Below are 24,742 nucleotides of genomic sequence, written 5' to 3'. Positions count from 1 at the left end.
GCAATTAATTCTTAATATCAACGTAATAAATGTAAGATATATATTCACTAAATCAGCTTTAATAAGTACAATTAAAAAAATATATATATTCATATACAATAATACCCAATATTATATACAGGAAATATTTTTTTGAAATAATATTTTGGTTTAACATAATATGTCATTGTTATTAATAATCATGAAAATTGTTTATTATATATCTGATAATGATAAATTTGTAGTTATGTTTTCTCTGAATGATTTCGAAATCATTAAATAAATAAATTGCCATTAATTTCATTATAATTATAATGATACTCTGTATTATTAAATAAATAATAATAAAACATTCAAATATTTTTTTAATAATAGGTAAATAAATTATAATTTTGTTTATAAATAGAATTTATACTTAGTTTCAGTGACAGACTTTTTTTATACGAAATATTGTTACCATAATATTATTTTACTTTTTTATCAGTGTAACCTGTTCTAAGTGTAATTGGAAAAATATTTAGATAAACTTGTTTAAAATATTTGAACACCGAATTATGGTCTTTAATCATAATCATCTTCATTATTAATAGTTTCAAACATTACCTTTAGTATATTTAACAACCTCTCAACTCCAAATAAATCTATCTAGTTTTTTTTCAATAATTTCGAAATTATTTCAGTTTATTTAAAAATAAAGAAAATTATAATATACAGTATTCAATTCTCTGTTGTTTGATTATAGTACCTATAGTGATAACCAATGCAAGTATTTATATGACTGTTCAGCGTTTTCAAATTATATTATTTTAAAATAACTTCTTTTAGGTCTCCAATAAGTATATTTCGGGATATTAACGTGAAAACTTAATCAACACCCCTATAATAGATATCATTTATAACTTTCATAATGTAAACCAACGCAATTATTAAATAATTAAATAGTTACTTCATTGATTGGAAAAAAATAAATTAAAACAAGTATTTAAAAATAAAGTAAAATTTTCATGTTATTTTTTTTAATAAATACGGGTTTTCATGCATGTATGTATACTTATTAAAATGTATTTAAAATTATTCTAATAAAATTACTTTCAAAAGTTATGAATGATTTTATTATAATGGATACTCTATTTCTATTTTTTTGTTGAGACAGCCCGTAGCTTTAATAAAATCTTCAATAAATTTCATCTTGTAAATAGGCCAAAAGTGTTTTTTCATTTCATCATCAAGAACAGTACTAAAAAAATGATCAGACAAAATGTCCATCTCTAAATTTTTTAGTAAATTTTCATCTATGTGAGAGTTTATAAAATTAATATGCAACAACGAGCCTATTTCATTTTGGATTTTTGCTAAAAAAAAAAACTTATAACTTGATGGACTTATCATATTATCAATTTCATTATTTAACATATTTAACAATTTCTCGATCCCTGATGATTCTACTTGGTTTATTTTCAATGAATTTGCAATCCTTTTAGCTGCTTCAGTAATATTAATAATTGCTTTATATGGTTTAATAATTTTATAAGTACAACTATGATAACATATTAACAAGTGCAAATATTTATATGATCTGTTCAGCGTTGCAAAATGATATTGTTCTAAAGTGACCTCTTTTAGGTCTCCAATAAGTATATTTTCGGAACCATTTATGATATATTCATTTTTAATGTACTCTCCGTATGCATATTTTGATAAATCTATTCCTCGTGTACTTTTTGAGTATACAATCTGAGTACTATCTGTAAATAAAGAAAGCATACAATTTAAACTATTTGAAACTACGTATTAGTTGTAATTTTACAATTGGAGACTTTTATATGTAATATAAATACAAATTTGAAATATAAATTATCATTCATTGTCTACTTTTATTAAAAACTATTACTGTTGTTAATAAAACCATAAAATCAGTTAAATGACAGTTTGATATACGAAATTCACTGATTATCTTAGATTGTTAACTTCTAAGATAATGAAATTTATATACATTATTTGATACAAATAATGACAATAATAATGAAATATATAATATTATGTAATACATTATATTAAAAAATTATATACATTCTATTGCACCATAGTATATATTATATTATACACAATATTTTTTAAATGATAATCATTTTTAAATAACTTTTAGTGTTAAAAAAGATTCTACAATTGAAATATTCAGAACATAATGAATTTTAATAATTTACTTTAATTAAAAAAATTTATCAAAATATTGTTAAAAAATTTACTCAATTTAGAGTATTATAAAATTTGATTATAATTGTAAAAATTTTTATTAAATTTGGATGAAATTGAAAATAATTTTTCTTTTGGATTTATGATTTATATAGCAACATGTTACCAAAAAATTTGGAATGTTATAGATTGGTAGTAACACACACAAGTCAATAAATTAATAAATTACAAAGTAAAATTATTTAATTTTGTAGTTGAAACCTGTTATCATATCAAATCTAATTGGACAATAAATACTTTCAAAACATTAAAAATGAATGGTTTTAATTGTCTATATGGAAAATGTGGACTCGATAACTATTTAATTGATAAAGTGGATTTTTTTTCAATTTTTGAGGAAAATAACTTTAACGAGATAATAGTTGTGATCATTTGATGTATCGTTAAAATAAGTTGGTCAAATGAGAGCTGAGGAAATAAATCAGAGCCATAAAAAAAAAATCACAGGCTAAAATAATTTTAAAATGAATAAGAAATTTCTTTAAACGAGGGAAAACTACAGTGACGGGTAGTGTTTCAGTAAACTTTTCATTTCTGGCGTATCCAGAATTTGAAAATTGGAATATAACTTTCAATTTATAGTTAAATATGAAAAATATTTTTAGAAATACTAAAAATTTAAACAATAATATTTGATAAAAATTTTCATATTTAAATACGTTAAAATAAAATAAATGTACTTTGATTTTATTTAAAAAAATTTAGAATGTAATATCAAAAGAAAATAGATAAATGAATAATAAAAATAATTTTCTTTTAATTAACATTAACATTAGACAACACAAATTGACTTACATTTTTTAATAAATGACATTTATAAACGTGCTTTTAAACTACGACTTATACAAGTATAATGAAAATCATATACTATATATTCCTTCCATTGTAACATGACATATCAAATTTAATTTTTGTTTGAACAAGATTATTAACAGAGTTATAACTAATACAGTTATTGACAAAACAATTAAGAATATTATACCATGGTCTGGTTTTATAATCTACCATAAATAATTTAGAGTGGATTATATATTCTAGAATAATTATTGTGCTAGCCATTGTAACTTAAATACTTTAATCAAAAATCAGGTAATGAAGTCGCAAAAAAAAAATAATAAACACATCATAGTAAAATTAATACTTTCTCAGGTTCGCATCAATGCTAGAATTATCTGTAATTAGTATAATTGAGAAATATCAATTTTGACAAATGACTATATTTATTCATCTCGTGTAATTAAAATCTCCATCACAATGAGGTTACTCCATATCAATCTTATAGCAATTTTATATACAGAGGGTTCAGTAAGTTAGAACGGGTTTCTATTGTTCTTATTACTTATAACAATTGACCTGTTTCTATACTTACCGAACATTCTGTACAAGGAAAATTGTTTGAAAAAACAGCGTAATTTACGTAGTTATGTAAAAAGTAGCGTAGTTTAAGGTATTTAAAAAAGATATAAAAATTTAAATTTAAAATCAAACCATTATTTTCGTTCAATAATTTTTCTAATTTGGCTGATTGCAAAGTTTGTATGCTGACTGTGAGAATAATAATAGTATAAAATATTAAATTCATTTTAATTTCTTAAACTATTTCTTGACTTTTTAAAAAAAAGTTCACTTTGTAAAATGTGTTTTTGCAGTTTTGTCCAAGTTAAAGTTAATTTATAATTGAGAACAACATTTTTTTTTAATATGATATTTCAATTCAAATTAAAAACTATTAAAAATTTATTTGAAATATTTATTTAAAACACAAGTTAAATAATTATTATATATGTATTTATAACTAATATGTTTTTCAGCAGCAGAAGTATAACATAATTTGTATTTTTAAAGATATCCTTGTTTGATTTATACGCCATTAATATTTCTTTTTATTAGAAATAGTACTTTTATATAATTTAAAAGTAAATAGTCAATTTAGCTTATTAGTTACCTTCTGTTTAATTTATTTCAAAAATAATGTGGTATTTGCAATTCAAACCTTTAAGTTAGAAAAACGAGATTTATTCTAATTTTTATGATTTTTTCATACATGAAAAATTTTAAATAAGGTTTTAACCCTTTTTTAGAAACCCCAAAATTGTGATAACCAAACATATTTTAATTTTATTTAATGCAACAAGAATTATGAAACTATAACTATAAGGTTTAAATCTAAACCTGTAAATATGATAAAAAATTTAAAGGTTTTGTAAAATATTTTCATACTTCATAAAGCGTAACATTAACGTTTCCCAATGATGGTACAATGGGTTACGGTACTTAAGCCAAAAAGACATATTTTTAAATTTTTTTCATCTATTTATCTCTTGTCCATATTTTAGTTAGATCAATGAATTAGAATTATACGATAAACTTAAAACAAGAACATCTCAGGTTCTTTATATACTAAAAATATTTTTGTAATACTATTTCCAATATATTGTTATTTTGACGATATTAAAAATTCTTACTTAATAATTTTGTTTTGCGGTTTAGATTGTAAACGTATTTCAGAGTTTTTTTGAAGAAATTAATTTTTATAACTTATTATTGTTATTTAAAATTATTTTTTTATGGAGAGAAACAGCAGAATATAATATAAAACAATTTCTAGACATTTGTCATACAATATTAGAAATGAGCGTCTACTTTGCAGAAAATATGGAGAATTCGTAGGAACAATAAAAATAGGCTTAAGGTTACAGACAGTAAAAAAAATCATGTTAAAATTATTGTTATAGTCTTTTACAGAGGGTTAAATACAGGTCACCGAAAAAATCGTAGGTCAAAAAATCGCCAGTTTTACCGATTTCGTATGTTCATTGTAGTATCTCTCAAGTGCATATTTTTATTTGCACGTTTTTAAACACTTCCGTGAGAACTCCTTTTTTTAGACCTTATTTTATAGTCCCAAACAATGTAAAAATATACCTAAGTACACTCGCCGTGAAGGTTAAAGGGACCTTTTTGAAAATGATCACGTTGCACTGTAGGTAAATACTCTGCCGGTCAACATCATCATCACTTCCACCACCACCACCACCTCCACCTCTACTACTGCCAAACCGCAGCCACTGTCGCCGCCTTCATCGCCGGACATGTGGACGCTTCAAAAAGGCACTAACATTTCTTAGCCCTTGACAGTTCCCAAACTGCTATCCGACGGTGTGTGACGATCAGTAGAAATTACAAAATATTGTTGAACACTCGACCGGCTACACAGCGCGCACATTAAAAAATCTTTATTTCGAGTAAGTCATAAAATTATAAACTATTCTATAGCATTATTATTTGTCTATAATTATCTGTTAATGAAAATACGCCGTAAATACATAGAAGCTTTTAGCTTATAAAAAGTGACTACGCACAATACTATTGTATTTTGTTGTTTATTTTTTTGTAACTTAATATTTTTCAAGTAATTTTAACTAAAATTATCAATAAATAGGTCTACATATTAAAACGATATTTTATCAAATATTTTGTAATCAATTCAATTGATGCGTCAAAAATTCTAATACTTTTCAATTGTTTTTTCATTAGTTTTTGAGTGGTATCAAATTATGAGACATTTTTTTTAACGGGAATGTATAGTATTTTTTTAAATGAATATATTTTAAGCATTTGTTATTTTAGTATACAAATATATAAATCAAATTTATCGAATCTATTTAAAAAAAAGTTTATCAAACAATAAATAATGTATTGGAAAATTATCTGATTCCAGACAAAAACAACAATAGCTGTTAAGATAATCTGTAACATTTTATGATCAGTTTTACCGACAGAGTTTAACTATAGATTTTTGATTATATCAATTGTCCTATTGCAATAATAGTTAAAATTCTAATTCTAACGTTTTGATTTATGTATTGTAAGACGACGATGTGCAAAAATTAAACCTTAGGCGTCTGTTTTTTATTGTTAAACCTAGAGAGGGTGATCACAGTCTACAAAATTTTAGATGGATGTAGAAATGTATATTTAAGTGGACATTTCAATATTTATTTTTTAATTATACGCTTTATTGTGAAAACATTTAACACATTAGATAAAAGTTTTAGAAGTTATATTTTTCCCTTTAATATTATCAACAATGACATTAAAATTAAATAAATAATCGTACAAATGGCTGTAACATCGCATATTTCATTTTTAAAATATCTATTTTATGCGTACAGGGTTAATGAAGTAACTTTAGAACATAATATTTTTTCATAACAATAATTTTTATGAGTTGTTAAAATCATCTAAATTTTACAACTAATGAGATTTAAATTGTTTTCCTATTTTATGCGGATTTTATTTTCATATTTCACCTTTTATTTTGGTCTGATTTATTATTTTTATTTTTAGTACATTCAATCAAACAAAAATGGATGAAGTCGATTCCGCTCCTTTGGATTTGACAGTAAACAAATCACCCGAAGTCGTTGCCAAAGTAGAGATTGATCCGGTCGAGTTTGAGGAATATGACGAGGTGGACGGAATGGAATTGGACGTGGGTGTACCATTAGATTTGACAAGTTCTGCAGCGGTGGCGCACAAAAGTCCTGTTCCGATTTCAGCTAGATCGCCTTTGGCTCGCTCACCACTCGGACGTTTGCCCTTGGCTCGTTCTTCGCCTGAAACGCAACCTCCACCACCCGCAGCCGTCGTCGCTCCTAGCGTATACAGGGCACCTGCCGTATCACCTCAAATAGCTGACCACGTGCCCCCCAGTCCATTAGACGGAAGTGGAATTGATGCTTCATATCATCCACACAGATATGCGGCTGAATACAATCCGTTTATGGCGGCCGCAGCAGCTGCAGCGGCAGCAGCCGTTTCTGCAGCTCCGCACCATCACCAATATCACCATCATCACCTTCCTGTACACACTACGTACCCTTCAGGATTATCTGGGCACGACTTCAACCCCATCATGATGATACCCAAGATGGCAAGCAGCCCGGTGTACGTGGCTACATCACCCGAATCGAATCCTTTCTACGGCTCTTATGAATGCATGTCTTCTAGATCGGCTTATGATTTCTGGTGAGTTGATACATTTTATTCGATGTTTGAATAGTTTTTAATTGTTCGTTCGATCAATTGTTATTGTTTACTAATCGACGCTATTTTAATTACAGTCGTTTCCCATATTATGGCGGAGCCCATTCCGAGAGATTGTCTCCAGAATCGACAACTGTGGATGCGAACGTGTGTTCGGGTGGTGGAGATGACGTTCGTGATGTCGATCCAGAAGAGATAGCCGCAATTTATAGACAGACAGATTTCGTGGCTTTCAGACAGCGGTACTTGGAAAGTCTAGGACCACCGAAAAATTTTGAAAAAATGCGTCGGTCTGTACCTAATAAAAAACCGCCAGGACCCGATGGACAGCAGAGTGACCAGACCTACGTGATGAAGAGGAAGAAGAACAACGAAGCGGCCAAACGGTCTAGGGACGCCAAGCGGCAAAAGTACATTGAAAATCAGATAAGTGTGATGTACCTCACTAAAAAAGTGAGCGAGATGAAGGAAATCAAAAGGAGACTTCTCATGTCGATGTGAAATCGTTAATTTTAAACACTCTCGTCATTTATTTAGTATTTATTATGAGTGAATTATTTTAAGTACTAAATGATTATATTAATTATAGTGTTTACAATTAACGGTTAAACTGTATCATACGATAAAATTTTCCGCGCAAGGGCGTTCTAGTCTATATTTGTATATTTTTTTTTTTTTTTAATGATATTTTTACAGTACTTTTGCAGCTCAACCCAATGGAATCGATTCGATTTCTTCACTTAAATTATTGTTCAACTCACTTAATTTATAAATATTTAACCTAATTAATTTATTGTTCTAACAACTGTACTCCTTAATGATAGGAAAAATAATTTTGATAAAACAACATTTATTTATTTATTTTTATAAGTTTGACGATTATAATAATAATTTAAATTATTCAAAGTCTACTACCAAAGTAGCACTCGCGTTTTAACGTTATTATTTTTTCTACAGTTCTGTATAATTTGTGTAATTTATTTGCTAAGCTAATACATGCTCTACATTAGCGCTCTTTCACTATTTCGTGTTGCGCACAATTATATTAATATTATTTTTATTTTTTTGCTCAAACTTTTATAAAACGTACTCGAGTACCTATATTTTTTTATAATATATATTTTATATGAACATTATATATTGATAGATAAATATATTTATACTTTTATAATTTTTTTTATTTGAGACATTTTGTGTTTTTAAATTTATTTCTGATAATAATATGAAAAACATATTTTATTAACTTGCAAATAGGACAAGAGATAGCGAATTGCTGATAGTCGTCTATTTATTCACCGACGTTTTGATAATTGGGTGAAAAAAGTAAAACGTGTGTAAATAAGGCGAGTACATAGTGTACACTTTTCTATGTAAACGGCCCACCACACTGAAAACCAGAAACTACTGTGGCTATAAAAAGTAAATCAAGTGTGCGTGTATTATGTGGGCTAAGAGTAGCAAATATTTACAAAAAGATTTTTTGATTTTTATACTTCTGTAGAAATTCGTTTCAACGACAATTCTGGTTAGGTGCGCATTAACGATGGCCGTCTATTAGAATGTGTGTGGAAAGAAGGACGGCGATGAAACGCGATAAAGGTCCGAAACGTATACCATTTTTCAACGACAATAGTTCGATGATGAGTGTGCAAAACCGTTCGATCCCATCCATCACCGTGTCCATTCATTCATACCCTTTGTTCGAAAATCCTCGTCCCAAGAATACTTTTCGAAATTCTTGGAAATAAATGTCTTCATTCGACGTGATCAACGAATTCTCTAACTCGCAATACTGAGCATAGTCTCGTTATAAAAAATCAATTAACTTTAAATTTTACAACAAATTATACTCTTTATAATTAAGGATTTTTTTTCGAGATGCCGAATTCAAGTATATTGTTTCAAAGTCACGATAGTAAATTTTTTTTTTAGCTTCAATTTATCTTATAATGTTTATGAGTTTTATAAAAATGTTTATTTAAAAACTCGTTTATCTATTTTAAGCCAACGATTAATACTTCCGCAATGTATTTTACATCATAGGAACGATTTATTAGTTAATACTTGTGGAAAACTATATGTCGTCATGTCTTTCAAAATAGCAAAAGATAAAATATTTGATTTAGATGGATTAAAAACGAGAACTTTATTTATAGGTACTCTTAAAAAAAAAAAAATTATGAAACTGGTTAAATTTACAGCTTAATGTCACACAAATGTTGTTAAAAAATTATATGATTTATAAAACTTTATTGCTAATGTGAGCTTATTTTTTATTGCATAGTCTACTACACGAATAACAAGATTGTTTTAATCAGTTATAATAAGTAAAAAAATATATAAACAAAGCCTTTCATAGTCAAAAAATTATTTTTAAATGTTTATTCATTTTTAGTTCATGGAACGTAGGAGTTAACAGATTTCAGCAAAATATTTTACACTTAATTTTTGCCAAAAGGGTTTGAGGGGAGCAAGTATCCGCAGCTGAAGAACGGGTAGATGCAGGTGCCGGGTGAGATGTATTTATTGTGCAGTGACAAAAGGGTTGGCATGGTAGTCCTCGATTACAGAGCTGAAAATGTTAGGACCCCTTCCATCACAGTAGGTCACCCAAGCGGTACACATTTGAAGTTTTAAATGCATGTATGTGTATACCCATTTCAGCATTCGGGTTGTTCCGGGTTTGTCGTATACCACTTGTAGAAATACAATTCAATGGAATTGCAATTATTTTTCTGTGTGTGTACAGCAAAGTAAAACTGTGTCAATAGGTTATTGGCTACGCTTCCCTTCATCGAATATGTTCCCTCGTTCATATTACAACGTAAATAGAACAGTCTGTGATGTACAGCACAATACTGTTTCTTTAAAATTGTATTATCTCATAAAAAAAGGAAGTATCGTAATGTAATAATAAAGTATTAAGTATTGTTAATTTTGAGCAACAAATAAAAAATATAACCAACACTTTTTTTTTTTACATCAAGTACTGAATTTTTAGAAAATTTATTAAAAATAGTCACGGCAGTTAAGACTTGACATGGCTGTAATTAAAGTAGATTGATATCTAACAATAAATAAAATCAATAATGAGTAATATTAAAACGCCTTTGAAATAAATATACGTCTGTAAAAAATTGAAATATTCGGTATTAGTGTTTAATGTTGGAACTTCGTTTTGATTTAGGTCTCTACTCTTTAGTGTTGGGCGTAAGAATTTTTCATACATAAATTAGTTAAAACCAAAATAAGTTGCTTTGATCTTTTAAGATTTATTATTACCTGGCATGTTCCAACATTCTTCATTAGAAGTCCGACTACTTTTCATGTTCAGTTCCACACAAAATCTTATGGATTCAACGGGTCTCGAATAGGATGATTCGTATTTGTAATAAATTCGAATTTGATTTCAATCACGACATCCAGTCTAAACTTTTATGTTTATGTTTGTAAATAAACTCTTGTAAATCAGTATTTCAAATAGTTTTTCTTTTTTCATCCATAAGTATATTGTATTAACTTTAATTAAATGTAGGTAGACATTTAGATAAATTTTCTCTAAAGAGCCGCTCCCCAATTAAAGTAATGATTATTTTTACTAAGTATGAATAAGAAGCTAATATACATATGGAAATAAATTTCTTACGATAGTTACTTGGTACAACAATTATTATCATCATGATTGTATTTTATTTAATATACTCCTATAAAAAGTCATCTAAAAAATTAAATAGAATATATTTATAAACATATAAATATCCAATAATGAACTATAACCAATATTTGAGTAGACAATGGCGCTATCTAATAATATATTATTAATAAAGACATTTAAACGTCAAACGAACATATCTACTCTTTTAAGTAGAGGTATTTACCTAAAAAATCGCACCAGTCATTTTAAAAACATAAGTTTCGCCTAGTCTGGTACTTTTCTATTATTTTAATAATTAAAATATATCAAATTACAATTTGAAATATTAAATATATGATAGTTTTATTATTATAATATTGAAATAAACTAATGAATTTAATTGATCTACATAACAAGTGAGAATTAGGGACATGATTTGGAGAAGGGGAACTTGTGCATTAGCTTCAGTCTAAATTTTAGTACATATAAATCGACCTATACATATACTAGCCCGAGTCATATCAGGCCATTTAAATATTATCATCTATGAAGCATAATAGGAATCCAAATTATATTTGATAAAAAAATATTTTCCCCTTACTAACTTGTAAAATGATGGGCCAGTCAAAAATTTGTATCAGTCTAGTAAATTATGAAATGATACCCTTAGTACAAATAACCTTTAATGAAACATAACAACTAGCTATTTTAACAATAACTTATCTTCTCTGATTAGTTGGACTCTCAAGGCAAAAATCATGTAATTTTTGACAAATGTTTGAACCTTTTCATAGACGTGAAAAAATAAAAATAAACAAATTTAACTTCAAATTAAAAATACTCATTATTATATAGTGTTCAGTAAGCAAGGAAGCCATATTGATGAGGTTTTAAAGGTGCATTGCATATGGACTCGGATACAACAATAAAAGTCTTATATAATAATAGGATTTTTTGTTCAACTATTTAATCAAAATTCTTTTACATTATAGTGAAAATAATTAAGATTTAAAGTCATAATTTTATATTATATTATCATTTAATACATTTAAGTTTTATCAAGAGAAATAGGAAAATAAACAATAATATAACAATACTCTTAGATAATTAAAATCTAAAAGTTTACTTGTGGTCGATAATGTTTTTGGAATTTATTTGCTTTAACACCTAATTGCATATACATTTTTGACTGTACTTGCTTCATAATTTTTAGGTCTCTTGCTTTTCTATAAAATAATAAATTATATATCACTAAAGGATTCAATTATATGTATTTTAATACTTAGATTTTTGGAAGTAATAGAAGTTAATAACATACACTTCCTTACACTTACACTTTCCTTATAATTGATAAATTCTTAAAAAAAAGTAAATTTTTCGATTTTAAGAACATGTTTTAGATAAAATACAGAAATTAATAAGTTAATTTACTTATTAAAATGTTTTTAAGAAAATAGTTTGATGATTATTTAAAGCATATTAGAATCTTACATTAGAATTGCCAAAAAGTATTACTAAATTAGTTATAACTTTCTGGTTATAATGAATGAAGAGATCTCATAAATTTTATAGAAAATGACTCAGGCTAATGTCAATCTTTTAAAAAAGTATAATTATTAAGTAATAAGATTTTTATTTTTATCTATTTCAATTAATAATTAAAAATTATAAAAAACAAATGCAATAAATTTGATATATTTACCTAGCAGCAGCAGCAGGGAAAGTTCCTACCCATCCAACATGTCTATAATGGTTAATAATTTTATCAACATTTCTTCCCTTTAGAGCTACACAATTGCTATTTGGATTTAAATTTTGTCTGTAAATAATTGTAATAAATGTAAACATATAATTATAACAATATTCATAAATTATACACAATATTGTATTAAGAATAAAATGAAAGATTAATTGTATAATAAAATTTAAAAAGATTAAAAAAGGAATTTTTAATTAAATTATATTAAACATGTAAAGTAAGTTTATTTAAGAAGTAATATTTAAAAATGACTTATTTTTTAAAAACTTGGAAAATTTGACTATACCTGTAATATCTCATAAGTGATCTCTTTCCAATTCTAGCTCCTGAAGGTAAAATTAATTGAGAGTTAATATCTTCAATAATTCGGTAGTTATCTTCAGATTCATTTTCCGGATAACTCGAAGAATAATCATAAAAATCTGAGTATTCCAAAAGTGCTTCTCCTTCATGAATCACTTTTGTATGACCTATATCAAAAAGAAAAAATACCTGTAATTTAAATAATAATTCTATTTTACAATAGCAAACCTTTATCAATCATGTGAGCTTGGGCAGATTCCATTGTTTTAAATTGTTTACCAGTATCATTACACCAAAGACACATGAAACCTTGACAAATTTTTTCCCCTAAATATACTAGTAAACCTTTCATATCAATTAAATATTCAATATCAGGTATGAAAAATGAATGATTCTCAGACATATGCTTAATGTTTTGAATCATATTTTCATTACTTTGTGGACAAAACAAACAAATATTATTAATAATCGGATTATTGTCACTGACTACACCATCCCAAAGTTCATCTTCATCAACATCTTCATATTCGTCATCACTATTTTCAACTTCAGCGGTATTTTGAACTGGCTGAATCACTTTTTTGGATGCTGGAACACCAACATCTTTGTTATCGTTATCAGATTGAGAAGATAACTGTTTATGTTGTTTAGATGAAAGATGATTATCAAATGACTTCTGTGATGAGTACGATTTTTTACAAATTGTACAATAAATTGAACTTTTTGCATTATTCTGATTTTCTTTAATCTGCTGATTAAGAATACGAGCTTCAAATGTTGGTTTATCAACAGGAGTCAAGTTAATTATTTTTCTTTTTAAATTATAGCGATGCCAATCAGTTTTATAATGTATACGATGGGTTTCAGCAGATTCAAAAACAATTTGACATGTGATACACGTGTGTGCTCCAGGATAAGAGGTACTCATGGTACTCTAAAAATTACATGCAGAATGAAAAAATGTTTATTTAATTATATTTATTGTAACTCAATTATTTCATTGAAACAATTGAGTATAATGTAAAAATGATTTATATCAATTCACTACTTACTTATTTTTTAGATTATTGGTAACAAAAAAGTAATTAATATTTAATTAATTTCTAATTATGTAAATTAAATCATTTTTCAAAATAGAAGTAGAATCTATGATTTTTAAGTCCAAAGACAATTCATTTCTTAATTAAGCACACTAGTATTTATCAATGGATCCGTTATCAATTTATACACGTGATTGGAAGAATAAAATAAAGTTTGATAACTAACCTATTACAGTGTAGCCGGTAGATTGCTCTTGAATGGGTTCATGAACTACAGTGAATACTATTATAAAATTATTAGAACATATAATGATTTCCAGGCAGAATTTTATTTGATTTACTATATAAATTCTTAGACAGTAACAAATTTCATTGTTACAATTTATATTTGAATAAGGGCATTATTATTTAAAACTAAGGATAAATAAATTGTAGGCTATAGAATAAGTTAAAATCACTAACTTAAAGTTATTATTATTATTTTTTTAATAAACAATTCCTAGACTCATTTATGATAGATTTTCGCATTACTATATTGTTTTCTGTGATCACTACTCAATAATTTTAAGAATCGTAGAAAGCCTAGTATTGCTTATTGTTATAATAAGTTCATAGCTTTAATTATATTTTTTTATCTTAATTAAAAATGTACATAAATCATAAAAAGGTTAAATAACTAATATACAGTCGGAGACACATCATTTTTAAAATCATGATTCACAACAGATTATAAGTTATTCAAGAAACTTCCAATTAATGACTAGAAAATCAAAATCAAAATCTGAGAGCAATATATAATTTTGACTGGTATATTAACTTTTAGAATTTTGATTTTTTTACAAAATTCTATATTTATAAAAAAAAAATAAGTTCCCAAAAGTATACGTGTATTGTAAAATTCAATAACAATATATATATTAATAAAAATTAGTTCATGATAATTGTTTTGGTGTATTTGATTAATAATATTTATTACTATTTCTACTAATCATATTATTTATTATGTTTAACTATTTTTTTTATTTGAAACTTATAACTTGAAAATAATTATGTTCTATGTATTCTATATAGCGTCGATGTCTACATCATCTTCATTATCTTCAACAGCAACAGTTGTTTTAGCGACAGATATAGCTGGTTGGGCTTTCAATGTATTTGAATGAACACGGTCATTATACTCAATCTATAAGAGTTGAAAAAAAGTTATTCCAAGTTCATGATTAGTTAAAAAAAAATACTATTACCTCTAATTCATCATCACTTTCATCAGCACTTTCTTCTTCTTCTTCAGCTTCTTTCAACCATGTAATAAATTGACTGGCATAATTATGTATTTCTTGACTAAGCTCTTTGGACACATACTTTTTGCTGATTTTGCTTGCCCAATCCAACAAAACAGATTCTTCTAAGATATCTGCATCGTAAAATAACTAGACAAAAATTTCAAAATGTAATCATATTATAAAATTAAAAAATAAAAATTAACAATTACTTTTAAAATAGCAGAAACTTTGGGCAATAAAATGCTTTTGTGAAGCCCAATTACTTGTTCAATACCACCAATTAAATATCTTTGTGCTTTTTGATCTTCATGACAAAATCTTAAGAATAAGACACGATGTTTCTTCAACTAAATATAAATTTAAGTATAAATTTTAAAAAGAATAGGCTAAGTTAAAAAAAAAAAAAAAAATTACCTGTAAATGAATTTTATCATCAAATAATAATTCAGCCAACACTAATGTTGCCTTGCTTTTGACCTCTAATCTTTCCGCTTCGGCAACAAGTTCTTTGGCCAATATTGAACCAGAATCACGTGCTTTTTGAACCTGTGAAATTTAACAATAAGTTATTTCAAATATACATAAAATTATAAAAATTATGCTTCACAAATCATTTTATGATACACTTTATATACTTTTAATACTTAAGGTACATAAAAAAAATGAAGGCTATCAAAATTACAGATAAAATTTTATGATTAATGAAAAATAATAGATATTGAATTTTATATATTTAAAAAAAAAATAATAATGATGAGTTTGAACACATTAAATTTGAATAAAAATATTTTAGACTAAACAAGCGTTAATATATACTTTATTATAAAATATATCCATTCTCTCTTTTTCAGTTTTATCAGTATCCTCATCAATGGTTAAGCCTTTAGCCCCATCAGTTAAATCCTGCATTCGTGCTCTAACTGCTTCTTCTGATACATCAACAGCCCAATTATCATCTTCCTATAAAAAATATAACATAAAAAAGATTTTATTAATAATATTCGATAAAATTATTGAATTAATATATATAATAATTACCTTATCTTCAGCCAACTTTTCAGGAGCTTCTACAATTAATTCAGAATTATTTTCCTCGGGAGAACTAGACCTTCCACCTTCACCATTTTCAGTACCCTTTTTGGAACGTCTATTACGTTTTCCTTCAGTTAAAGAAGATCCTTGAGCAGCTGGATTTAAATCTAGAACACAAATATAATTTTATATATATTTTAAATATAAATTAAAAATATGATTTACTAGGAGGATTTTTGAGAATGTAAGCGTTAAGTTTATGATTAGACTCTAATGAACCATAATAACCACAGGCTTTACACCCTTGATGTATTGTTCCTTTTTTTGTACTAATCATAAGTTCTGTTTCAGGATTATCACATTCTGGACATAAAACATATTTACGAATAAAGCCATCCAATAAGTCCTATTGAAAAAAAAGTTAATTAACTTATTAAATGTAATGAAGTAGTAAATAATAATACCTGAAGTTTGCCAGCATCATGGGCACCATTTACAATAAATCTATCATGTTTGAAATCAAATTGTGTTTGTGCACCCAACTCACAACCAAAGAATTTGGTAGGATCTAAAATATTCATTTACACATAAATATAAAAAAAATAATTTTAAAAAGTAACAAAAAATGGTATAATTTACATGTAGCAGGTCGTCCTATAGCTTTAGCAACTTCAGCCATATTGACAAGAACTGTTTTAATTCCATTGCCCTTGCCTTCAACTTTAGCCATGAGTCTAGGCATTTTATATCTATAGAATGCATCACTGACATTCCGATTAACATTTACGCTACCCATGGTTGCAGATATTCAATTCTTATTTTAAGTATAACCTGTCACGTTTCCCTGAATGGTTGTGATTTTCTGTGTTGATTGCTGCAGTATTTTGATGTCCTGTTCCAACAAATGTCTATAAAAGTAATTTATTTTGAGCAAAGTCCAGATAATGTTGTTAATTTTAAAATATGACTTATTTATAATTACCGAAAACTAAACCCTAAATATTTTAAAGAACTCATGCACCTTGTAGCAGGGCCAATAAATGGCTCAATGAGCTTTTTATAACTGCCAGATCGTGCTCTGGATATTGATGGCGATACTGAAACAAACAAAAATACCAAAGCTGTCAATATTTTTTATACTTCACATTTAATTAATAATTATAAAATACAGTGAATTATATATCCTTGAAATATACATCCAATAATTGATTTATTTTGTCTATAATTTTTGTACATTTAAAAAATATTTAATTGGAAATTGAAACTAAACAATATTTTAATACTTTTTAGTTACTATGGGATTAAAACTAGAAATAAGTTCGAATTCATTTAACTTTGAAAAAATAATGAAACTTTAATTTTACAAAATAATATTTTTTAGTTTTAAACTTGATTGACAAGATATAAGTAAATTAGTAAAATATTAGTAATACATGACTACCATTCTTTTTTTTTTTTAATAAAACAGATCAACTGGATCAAAAGTTATATTTTCTATTGCAAATACTTAATATTACTTATTAAAAATCTCCCTTGATTAAACAATTTTTACGAAAAAAAGATAGGGTTAAAATAATAGACACACTTATTACCATAAAAATTTGATAGTTTCCTTTTTTCTAACATCTGCATAATTAAAAACTAAATAAAATAATATGCAATTTATATTTAATTATACGATTTGACACTGACGTATGAAAAATTGGTGCACAATTATACATATACGAATATATACTTTTGAAATAAAAATCGTATTTTAAAACTATAAAAATAGTATTAACTTAAATGCTTTGATGCGAGATGAGAAGGTATTAATTTTACTGTTATGTGTTTTTTATGTGTATTTGCAAAAATTGAAATGTTTTCTCATGGCTCAGGTTTCAACTAAATCAAGTAACAATTGTGTAACTTTTAACTATTTGATATTTATATATTACAAGGCGATTTCCGAGAGCTAATTAATATTAATCAGATGACAGTAATTAAAATTATCTTTATTGCCTAATAATATACAACAGATTTTTGGCGACATGAAATACGTAAATTCTTAGTAATAATAATTATTCAGCTAACTTACCTATACGAGATAGCACCACCATATGTTTACTAGAATTCTTCAATAAGTTAATGTTTAAACCGGGGGATCCAATAAGGACAATTGGTATTTGACGATTACAAATGGTTGAGACAATATCACTAGGCAGAATTCGCCTATATGAGAAATGTAACGAAATTCTTTTTTCTGTGGGAGCGTGTTTTAATTTAAACTTAATTATGCGTCGATTTAGATGGACTACTGCGAAACAACTGACTTAGAAAGGAGTATACAAAAGACAGCAAATGAAAAGTTACATTGATGTTTCACACACACAAAAGACTAAAATCAATATACCTACACGTACATACGGCCGGCGCTTGTTAAAAGGAGGAGCTGCCGCCTGTAACACACGCATAAGCGTTTCATGGGCATGCCCGAGCCGTTTTTCAAGCAGGTCAATAAATTATTAGGCGCGGCGTCTGTAAAGATCAATTTCCTTTTATATTTTAGGCGAGATCTGTACCTTTAGATATTTTTAAAGATTCCTTCGTATGGTGATTAAAATATCGAAAAAGTTTCAAATCTTTCATTGGATTATAAAACACAAATAACAAAACACTTAAACATAAATTTTAAGTCTAAAACCGAAATTGATATGCTACGTTTTATACTTTTAAATAAAAAGGAATATATTAATAAAAAAATATTTAACTGAAGCTTCTTAGTTAACACAGTCAATTAAGATTAATTTTTCAAAAATAAATGCAATTTTAACATTATAAAAATCGAAACAATATTCGTTTAATGAAATAGAATCTATAATCTTTTAAATTTAATATTTTATAGTTATAACTATTATAAAAGTCAACTAATTATAAAATATATTTTATTCTTGATAAAATTTGAATTTGGTAAAAATGAACTCATATTATATAAAAAAAATGATATAAGGGGTTTTCTTTATCTGTTTTTTGATTATAGTAATCCATAACTAACCAATTGTTAAATAAATAATAATAAAAATAATATTTTTAATTTATTAAATTAAATTAAAATAATTTAAATAAATAAATAATAAAAGCAAAACACATCTTAAAACAAAATTATAGGGGTAGATCTAAAGGGCAATTCATAACCTAATGGATTTTTCATCAAAAGACTTCCAGAAATTTTTAGTTTATTTTTGTAAGAGAAATGATACCTTCGTTATACTATATCCATAGTGTTAGATCTAATTAGGTACGTAAACCCCCTATGGGTAGGGGCAGTAGAATTTACCCACGGTAACTCCACGCCTGTCATAGAAGTCGACTAAGGAGGCCGAACGATCGCCGGCATAAGCGATCTAACTCATGCCAGCCAACCGCTGTGGGCGGAGGAGCCGACATGAGAAGGGCACTCTTTTGTCCTGGAGTTGGGAAACCGGCTCTAAAGGCGGATGAACTGCAGAACGCGGTCAACGGAATAGGAATGAGGAATAATTTTCGGACAAACCCCTCATTAAAGATCCAGAATGGATAAGTCCTAGTATATATCATCATAACAACGAGTGCGATTAAATTATTATCTGGAGTAAGTTCCTCATTCGGATCTCCGGGTGGAACGGTTGCATATAGAAGTACTGATGTTTGTTATAGAATTAAGAAGCAGGAGAAAGTAAGAATTGGATCATGGAAAGTGAGAAAAATGTACCAGGCCGGAAAAATACACAATGTCATTAAAAAAATGAATATTTCAATCCTCGATATCAACGAAATGAGATGGCCAGATTCAGACAACATAAATATGGAAAACCACAACGTACTTTATTCGGGTTCAACAACTGGAACACGTGAATATGGAGTAGGTATCATTCTGGCAGATAAAATGGCTAAATCAATATAGAACTTCATACCAATCTCTTCAAGAGTTATACTCGTACTATTAGCTATTAGCTACACAAGTAGATGTAAACATCATTCAGGCGTACGCTCCAAAGGCAGACAAAGAATTAACAACAACATGCTCATTAACGTAGAAAAAGAGATTAATGGCTTTCAGAAAGTAGTAGAAGAGATAAAAAACAATTTCTGAGGTCAGACAAACGGAAGAAAAAGTTGTGGATGAGCGATGAGATTTTGGATATGATGGAAGAAAGAAGGCTTAATAAAACCAATAACACAGAATATAGAAGAATACAAAATAACATAATGAGAAAAATAAAAGAAGCAAAGGAAAAGGAAGAACAATGTGCAGAGATTGAGCTCCATCAAAGAAACTAGGATGACTTCAATGTACATAGGAAAATCTCTGGTCGATTTTGAAAGAAAAACTAAGGAAAACTAATTGATCCAGATGGTAAAATAATAGTCACCATGGATGAGAAAAAACATGTATGGAAGACATATCTAGAAAACCTATTTCATGATGTTAGGGCAGAATAGGAACCTAAAATTGGAGACCAAACAGGTCCAGACATATTATTAGATGAGGTGAAATCAGCTTTAAATAACTGAAAGAAGGCAAAGTATCCGGTCCCGATCAAATACATTCATTAGATTACTGGATGATGAGAAAATTAGATGGATTACAGTAATATTGAATTCAGTTTATAAATCGTGTATAATTCCTGAGGATTGGATAAAATCCGGGTTTATTGCCTTACCTAAAAAATCGAACGCAAAAACATGTGGGGATTATAGAATAATTCATCTCTGATGAACCATCTCCTGAAATTGCTTTTGAAGATTATTCATAAGAGAATATATAGGCTATGTGAAGACTAAATAGCACTTAATCAGTTTAGGTTTTTGAATGCAGTTGGCACAAGAGAGGCATTGTTCAGTGTACAAGTACTCTTCCAAAAATGCAGAGATATAAATTGCAGTGTATTTGTCTGTCTAGTTGATTACCCGAAGGCTTTTTATCGTATTAGACATGATATAATGATTAGAATTTTAGAATAGGAATAGATGAAAAAGACCTTAGAATAATTGCCAACTTATATTGGAAACAAACAGCAGTTATCAAAATGGAAGGTGAAACAACAGATCCGATTGAAATGAGACAGGGTTGTATTCTGTCATCCATTTTATTTAATCTTTACTCTGAATATATTTTTAGACAAGCTCTAAATGAGGTAGAAGAAGGAATATTTATAAACGGCACAAGATTAAACAACTTACGTTATGCCGATGACACCATAGTTTTTGTATATCAATAATGATCGCCAACATCCGAAACGGATCGGTACATTAAGAAAAGATAAGTAAAATTAGTATACTTTAGATATCTATAAATGTATCTAAAATAACATACTTTTATCATATCTTTAATAACATATCATTATATTATGATAATAACATATCTTTTATATTTAACATTTTTGTCCAACTACACTAAATATACATCATTTTTTATCTTTGTTGAGGATATAAATTGTTTCAGTAGGTTTAAAAGAAAACATCAACCAAATTTACATTTTTGTCTATCTAATATTGCAAAATCTGTTTGATACAATTTAAACAGAACAAAATTAATTTAAGTATTCTAACAAAAATCTCTAATTTGGTTAAAATGTTTCCCTTATTCTACAGTAATGATATGAGTTTGTGGTTCTATCTTAGAAGACAATACTATTCTATTTTGTAAAAAAAAAAAAAAAGGCTGAAAACTTACTTGCATAGAATAATCATATAAATTTTTTTTTAACTTTGGTTTAGTATGAACACCTAATAATATTATAATATTTTTTAACTTCACTAATACAATTCTTTGTTTATCTGAATTCTTTATATTACTAAAAAATGAAAGAATTGCTTAGCTTCACAATTGATGTTTAACACGAGGTGTTTTTTTTTTTATTTATTATATTTATAAGTGAATAAAATTTAAACATAAATTTAAAAATTTTATAAAATTATTTTTAATGTCATTTTAATTAGCATCAATTAGAGAATAGTTAGGTGTTGACTGTTAGTAAATTGGCAATTATTAATTATATTTTGTAAATTAATATTGAATAATAATAAAATCAATAAATTCATACATGCAATGTATCGAGGAAAATATCAATATTATACATATAAAGTAAGAATCCTATAAAAAATTAAGATTTAAAAAAATGTATACAGTTAGTAAAAACAACACTTTTACTTTCTTATTTTTAAGCAGCGGGCACACGGCGAAAGTAGAACATTTTAGCATTGTTGATAGCGTACAAATTTGAGCTATCACAATATATTTATATGATGTATGAAATTAGGGGATTGAGGATTCTGTTAGATATACTAAAACATTTTAAAACATTTTATTTTGTTTTATGGTAATTATTAATATCATATTAAGAAATATCAACTGATATTTTAAATGTCTCTTATTTCTGAGTTTATAACTATGATAGGGTCCTTATATTAATTTAAGAATACCTTTGGTACTCTTCCAAAACATATATTATGTTAATTTATTTCATTTAAAATGAATAAAAATTAATTTAAACTATATAATATTTCATATAAAAATGTTAAATATTTGACAAGGCGATATTATGATAGTATGATAACATGTAGATCGGCCACACATTGGAAATTACTACCTTTATCACAAAAATTCACTATCAGCTATCATACACATCATGTAAGAGTGCGAGTATGATAGTTACTATTATGATAGTATACTATCATCAGTGCCACATTGAGACAACTTTCATGAGTTATTTAAACAATAGTAGCTATCATATTCTACTATCATAGCATGATACATTGAAAAAAAAATTTTTTTGATTAGTCTATTAATTCTAAGTAATCAGTGACTTACATAGGAGGGCTAAAAGACCATGCTAAACTAATATTTTAAGAAAAAAACCATCTAAAAGGTTCATTAAAATCTTTATTTTGGTAAAACCTCTCCAAATATTGGATATGCCACTGAACTTAATTATATTCTTCTGTAATTAATAAAACCTCAACCTTATAAGTGTTCAATTAATAAAATTAATTTAATAAATAAAGTAAACTTAATGATTATTTAATCTCTATTATATAAAAAATTAATATAAATTACATTGTCAAGGCAAGAGGGCCATTTGAGGTTACAAAGTAATTAATATTTCCCTTCAACAATGGATAAATAACAATATTAATTATTAAGCATCAATAGCATTAAGAATTACTTAGTTATGTATAAAAGTATTCATACCTTTATCTGACCACATTATAATTATTATTCAATTTATATGATTTAAGTGTTACTAAAAAATTAATTTCAAGAAGCATATATCATAATATGATTTATCAATTAGAATACTATTAATAACAAAGTTTAATTTTTTAACTAATTTAGTTAAGTTAAAAAAAAATGAAAACAATTATTCTAATTACTAAATATAATCCTATAGAATCGACTAACCATATGTTAAAAAAGTTCATAATCGTAATTTGACCCCTGGATTTCATTAATATATGTCATAATATTTATAGAAAATAGTTTTGTCTTTGCGGTATTTCAAGGTTATTTTCCATCCACGTTATCGTAACAGATTATTAATGGTATTCGTTAATACTTTAAAAAATAATCTTACCCGTGGCGAGAAACTTCATATAAATGGTGTCACCCTTCTGGGACTCGGAAATAATGGAGAATTTATTAGCGACTTTTGTTCGCTTCCGCGGTTGACTTGGCCAAAGCTGTAACATAAATTGTTTATCATTACAATCGATTAGGTAACATAAATTATAATACGAATCAAGCAATAAGTTACATAATAGTTGTGTGATTAATTATATTTAAGTGTGTGTGTACAAACACACATTGAAGTTTTTATAAAATAATATGATACTTACATCGAAATCTTTGACTAGCCCAGTATTACCGGGTCCCGACAACGTCGTTTCAAAATGATCACACGACGATGCAATATTGCTAAATTCAATGATGGCGTACAACGTGCAGAACTAATAAAAATATTAAGTATACAGCGACTACAAATGTAATCGACAGAGGTGAACAAATAATCCGTATGCCGACGAGTCGGTCAGACGAGTGGAGATAAGATTGTCGCCGAGTTCGGTATTTGGTTAGTACACCAACGATTATATCGTGCAACAAATGAAAATGAAATTCAGTAAATTATTTTACAGCTGCCCAGTCGCAAAAGTAGGTACGTTTAAGCGTGTGCGTGTACGGGTGTGTGTCAGCCAAACGCCAATCCCGTGTCGCCGCGATGGTCCTATAAAAAGAGAGGATAGATATAATAAAAGATACCGTTAGAATTTAGATTACCAGTGTTATCAAAAACCGTTATAAATGGTCACACTGATGTGGTTATCAATTTTTAGACCAATTGTTTCTTTATGTTAGACACTAACCCACTGCTAACAATGAAAAGTGTTAAGC

General features: G+C 27.1%; 4 protein-coding genes across 8 annotated transcripts; 1 reads left to right on the top strand and 3 right to left on the bottom strand.

Moving 5' to 3' along the window:
• Positions 1–41: 41 nt before the first annotated feature.
• Positions 42–3,956, bottom strand: LOC126894262 (uncharacterized). 2 transcript variants are annotated; one of them, XM_050665144.1, is made up of 2 exons: positions 3,721–3,956; positions 42–1,724 (listed from the first exon to the last, which is right to left on the bottom strand). In XM_050665144.1, the coding sequence occupies exons 1-2, from the start codon at positions 3,812–3,814 to the stop codon at positions 1,093–1,095; spliced, it is 726 nt and encodes a 241-aa protein (XP_050521101.1). In that variant the 5' UTR covers positions 3,815–3,956; the 3' UTR covers positions 42–1,092. The 2 variants fall into 2 exon arrangements, with proteins under 2 accessions (XP_050521101.1, XP_050521102.1); XM_050665145.1 differs by lacking the exon at positions 3,721–3,956 and adding an exon at positions 3,028–3,095.
• A 1,353-nt stretch (positions 3,957–5,309) lies between these two features.
• On the top strand, positions 5,310–8,324 carry LOC126894258 (uncharacterized). Its single transcript, XM_050665138.1, has 3 exons — positions 5,310–5,477; positions 6,583–7,263; positions 7,359–8,324. Exons 2-3 carry the CDS (start codon positions 6,602–6,604, stop codon positions 7,780–7,782), a joined length of 1,086 nt encoding a protein of 361 aa, XP_050521095.1. The 5' UTR covers positions 5,310–5,477; positions 6,583–6,601; the 3' UTR covers positions 7,783–8,324.
• Positions 8,325–11,922: 3,598 nt separating this feature from the next.
• LOC126894253 (cytoplasmic 60S subunit biogenesis factor ZNF622) lies at positions 11,923–14,197 on the bottom strand. Its single transcript, XM_050665129.1, has 5 exons — positions 14,030–14,197; positions 13,206–13,911; positions 12,961–13,144; positions 12,618–12,734; positions 11,923–12,141 (listed from the first exon to the last, which is right to left on the bottom strand). Exons 2-5 carry the CDS (start codon positions 13,903–13,905, stop codon positions 12,030–12,032), a joined length of 1,113 nt encoding a protein of 370 aa, XP_050521086.1. The 5' UTR covers positions 13,906–13,911; positions 14,030–14,197; the 3' UTR covers positions 11,923–12,029.
• Positions 14,198–14,887: 690 nt separating this feature from the next.
• Positions 14,888–24,547, bottom strand: LOC126894252 (eukaryotic translation initiation factor 5). 4 transcript variants are annotated; one of them, XM_050665124.1, is made up of 12 exons: positions 24,190–24,547; positions 23,928–24,033; positions 17,315–17,429; positions 16,972–17,240; positions 16,797–16,900; positions 16,558–16,738; positions 16,339–16,499; positions 16,117–16,260; positions 15,715–15,846; positions 15,510–15,647; positions 15,262–15,447; positions 14,888–15,200 (listed from the first exon to the last, which is right to left on the bottom strand). In XM_050665124.1, the coding sequence occupies exons 4-12, from the start codon at positions 17,126–17,128 to the stop codon at positions 15,081–15,083; spliced, it is 1,323 nt and encodes a 440-aa protein (XP_050521081.1). In that variant the 5' UTR covers positions 17,129–17,240; positions 17,315–17,429; positions 23,928–24,033; positions 24,190–24,547; the 3' UTR covers positions 14,888–15,080. The 4 variants fall into 4 exon arrangements, with proteins under 4 accessions (XP_050521081.1, XP_050521082.1, XP_050521083.1 ...); XM_050665125.1 differs by having other exon boundaries at positions 16,972–17,224; XM_050665126.1 differs by lacking the exons at positions 23,928–24,033; positions 24,190–24,547 and adding an exon at positions 18,410–18,690.
• Between the last annotated feature and the right edge of the window lie 195 nt (positions 24,548–24,742).

The sequence above is a fragment of the Daktulosphaira vitifoliae genome, unplaced genomic scaffold (genome assembly GCF_025091365.1).
Source record: "Daktulosphaira vitifoliae isolate Bord-2020 unplaced genomic scaffold, ASM2509136v1 Scaffold_1, whole genome shotgun sequence".
Lineage (NCBI taxonomy): Eukaryota > Metazoa > Arthropoda > Insecta > Hemiptera > Phylloxeridae > Daktulosphaira > Daktulosphaira vitifoliae.
The sequence above is the reverse complement of the archived record's forward strand: the minus strand, read 5'-3'. Positions and strand labels throughout refer to the sequence as shown.

What these genes read in the sequence shown, in the direction of transcription:
- LOC126894258 (XM_050665138.1), top strand. Translation starts at nt 6,602, where the DNA reads ATGGATGAAGTCGATTCCGCTCCTTTGGATTTGACAGTAAACAAATCA. An exon ending in AGATCGGCTTATGATTTCTG is followed by an intron (nt 7,264 to 7,358) that starts GTGAGTTGATAC and finishes TTTTAATTACAG; the next exon opens with TCGTTTCCCATATTATGGCG.
- LOC126894262 (XM_050665144.1), bottom strand. Translation starts at nt 3,814, where the DNA reads ATGAATTTAATATTTTATACTATTATTATTCTCACAGTCAGCATACAA. An exon ending in ATTATTGAACGAAAATAATG is followed by an intron (nt 1,725 to 3,720) that starts GTTTGATTTTAA and finishes CTTTATTTACAG; the next exon opens with ATAGTACTCAGATTGTATAC.
- LOC126894252 (XM_050665124.1), bottom strand. Translation starts at nt 17,128, where the DNA reads ATGGGTAGCGTAAATGTTAATCGGAATGTCAGTGATGCATTCTATAGA. An exon ending in ATGATGCTGGCAAACTTCAG is followed by an intron (nt 16,739 to 16,796) that starts GTATTATTATTT and finishes TTTTTTCAATAG; the next exon opens with GACTTATTGGATGGCTTTAT. An exon ending in TGGATATATTTTATAATAAA is followed by an intron (nt 15,847 to 16,116) that starts GTATATATTAAC and finishes TAAATTTCACAG; the next exon opens with GTTCAAAAAGCACGTGATTC.
- LOC126894253 (XM_050665129.1), bottom strand. Translation starts at nt 13,905, where the DNA reads ATGAGTACCTCTTATCCTGGAGCACACACGTGTATCACATGTCAAATT. An exon ending in AGCTCACATGATTGATAAAG is followed by an intron (nt 13,145 to 13,205) that starts GTTTGCTATTGT and finishes TTTTTGATATAG; the next exon opens with GTCATACAAAAGTGATTCAT. An exon ending in TCACTTATGAGATATTACAG is followed by an intron (nt 12,735 to 12,960) that starts GTATAGTCAAAT and finishes AATTATTTACAG; the next exon opens with ACAAAATTTAAATCCAAATA.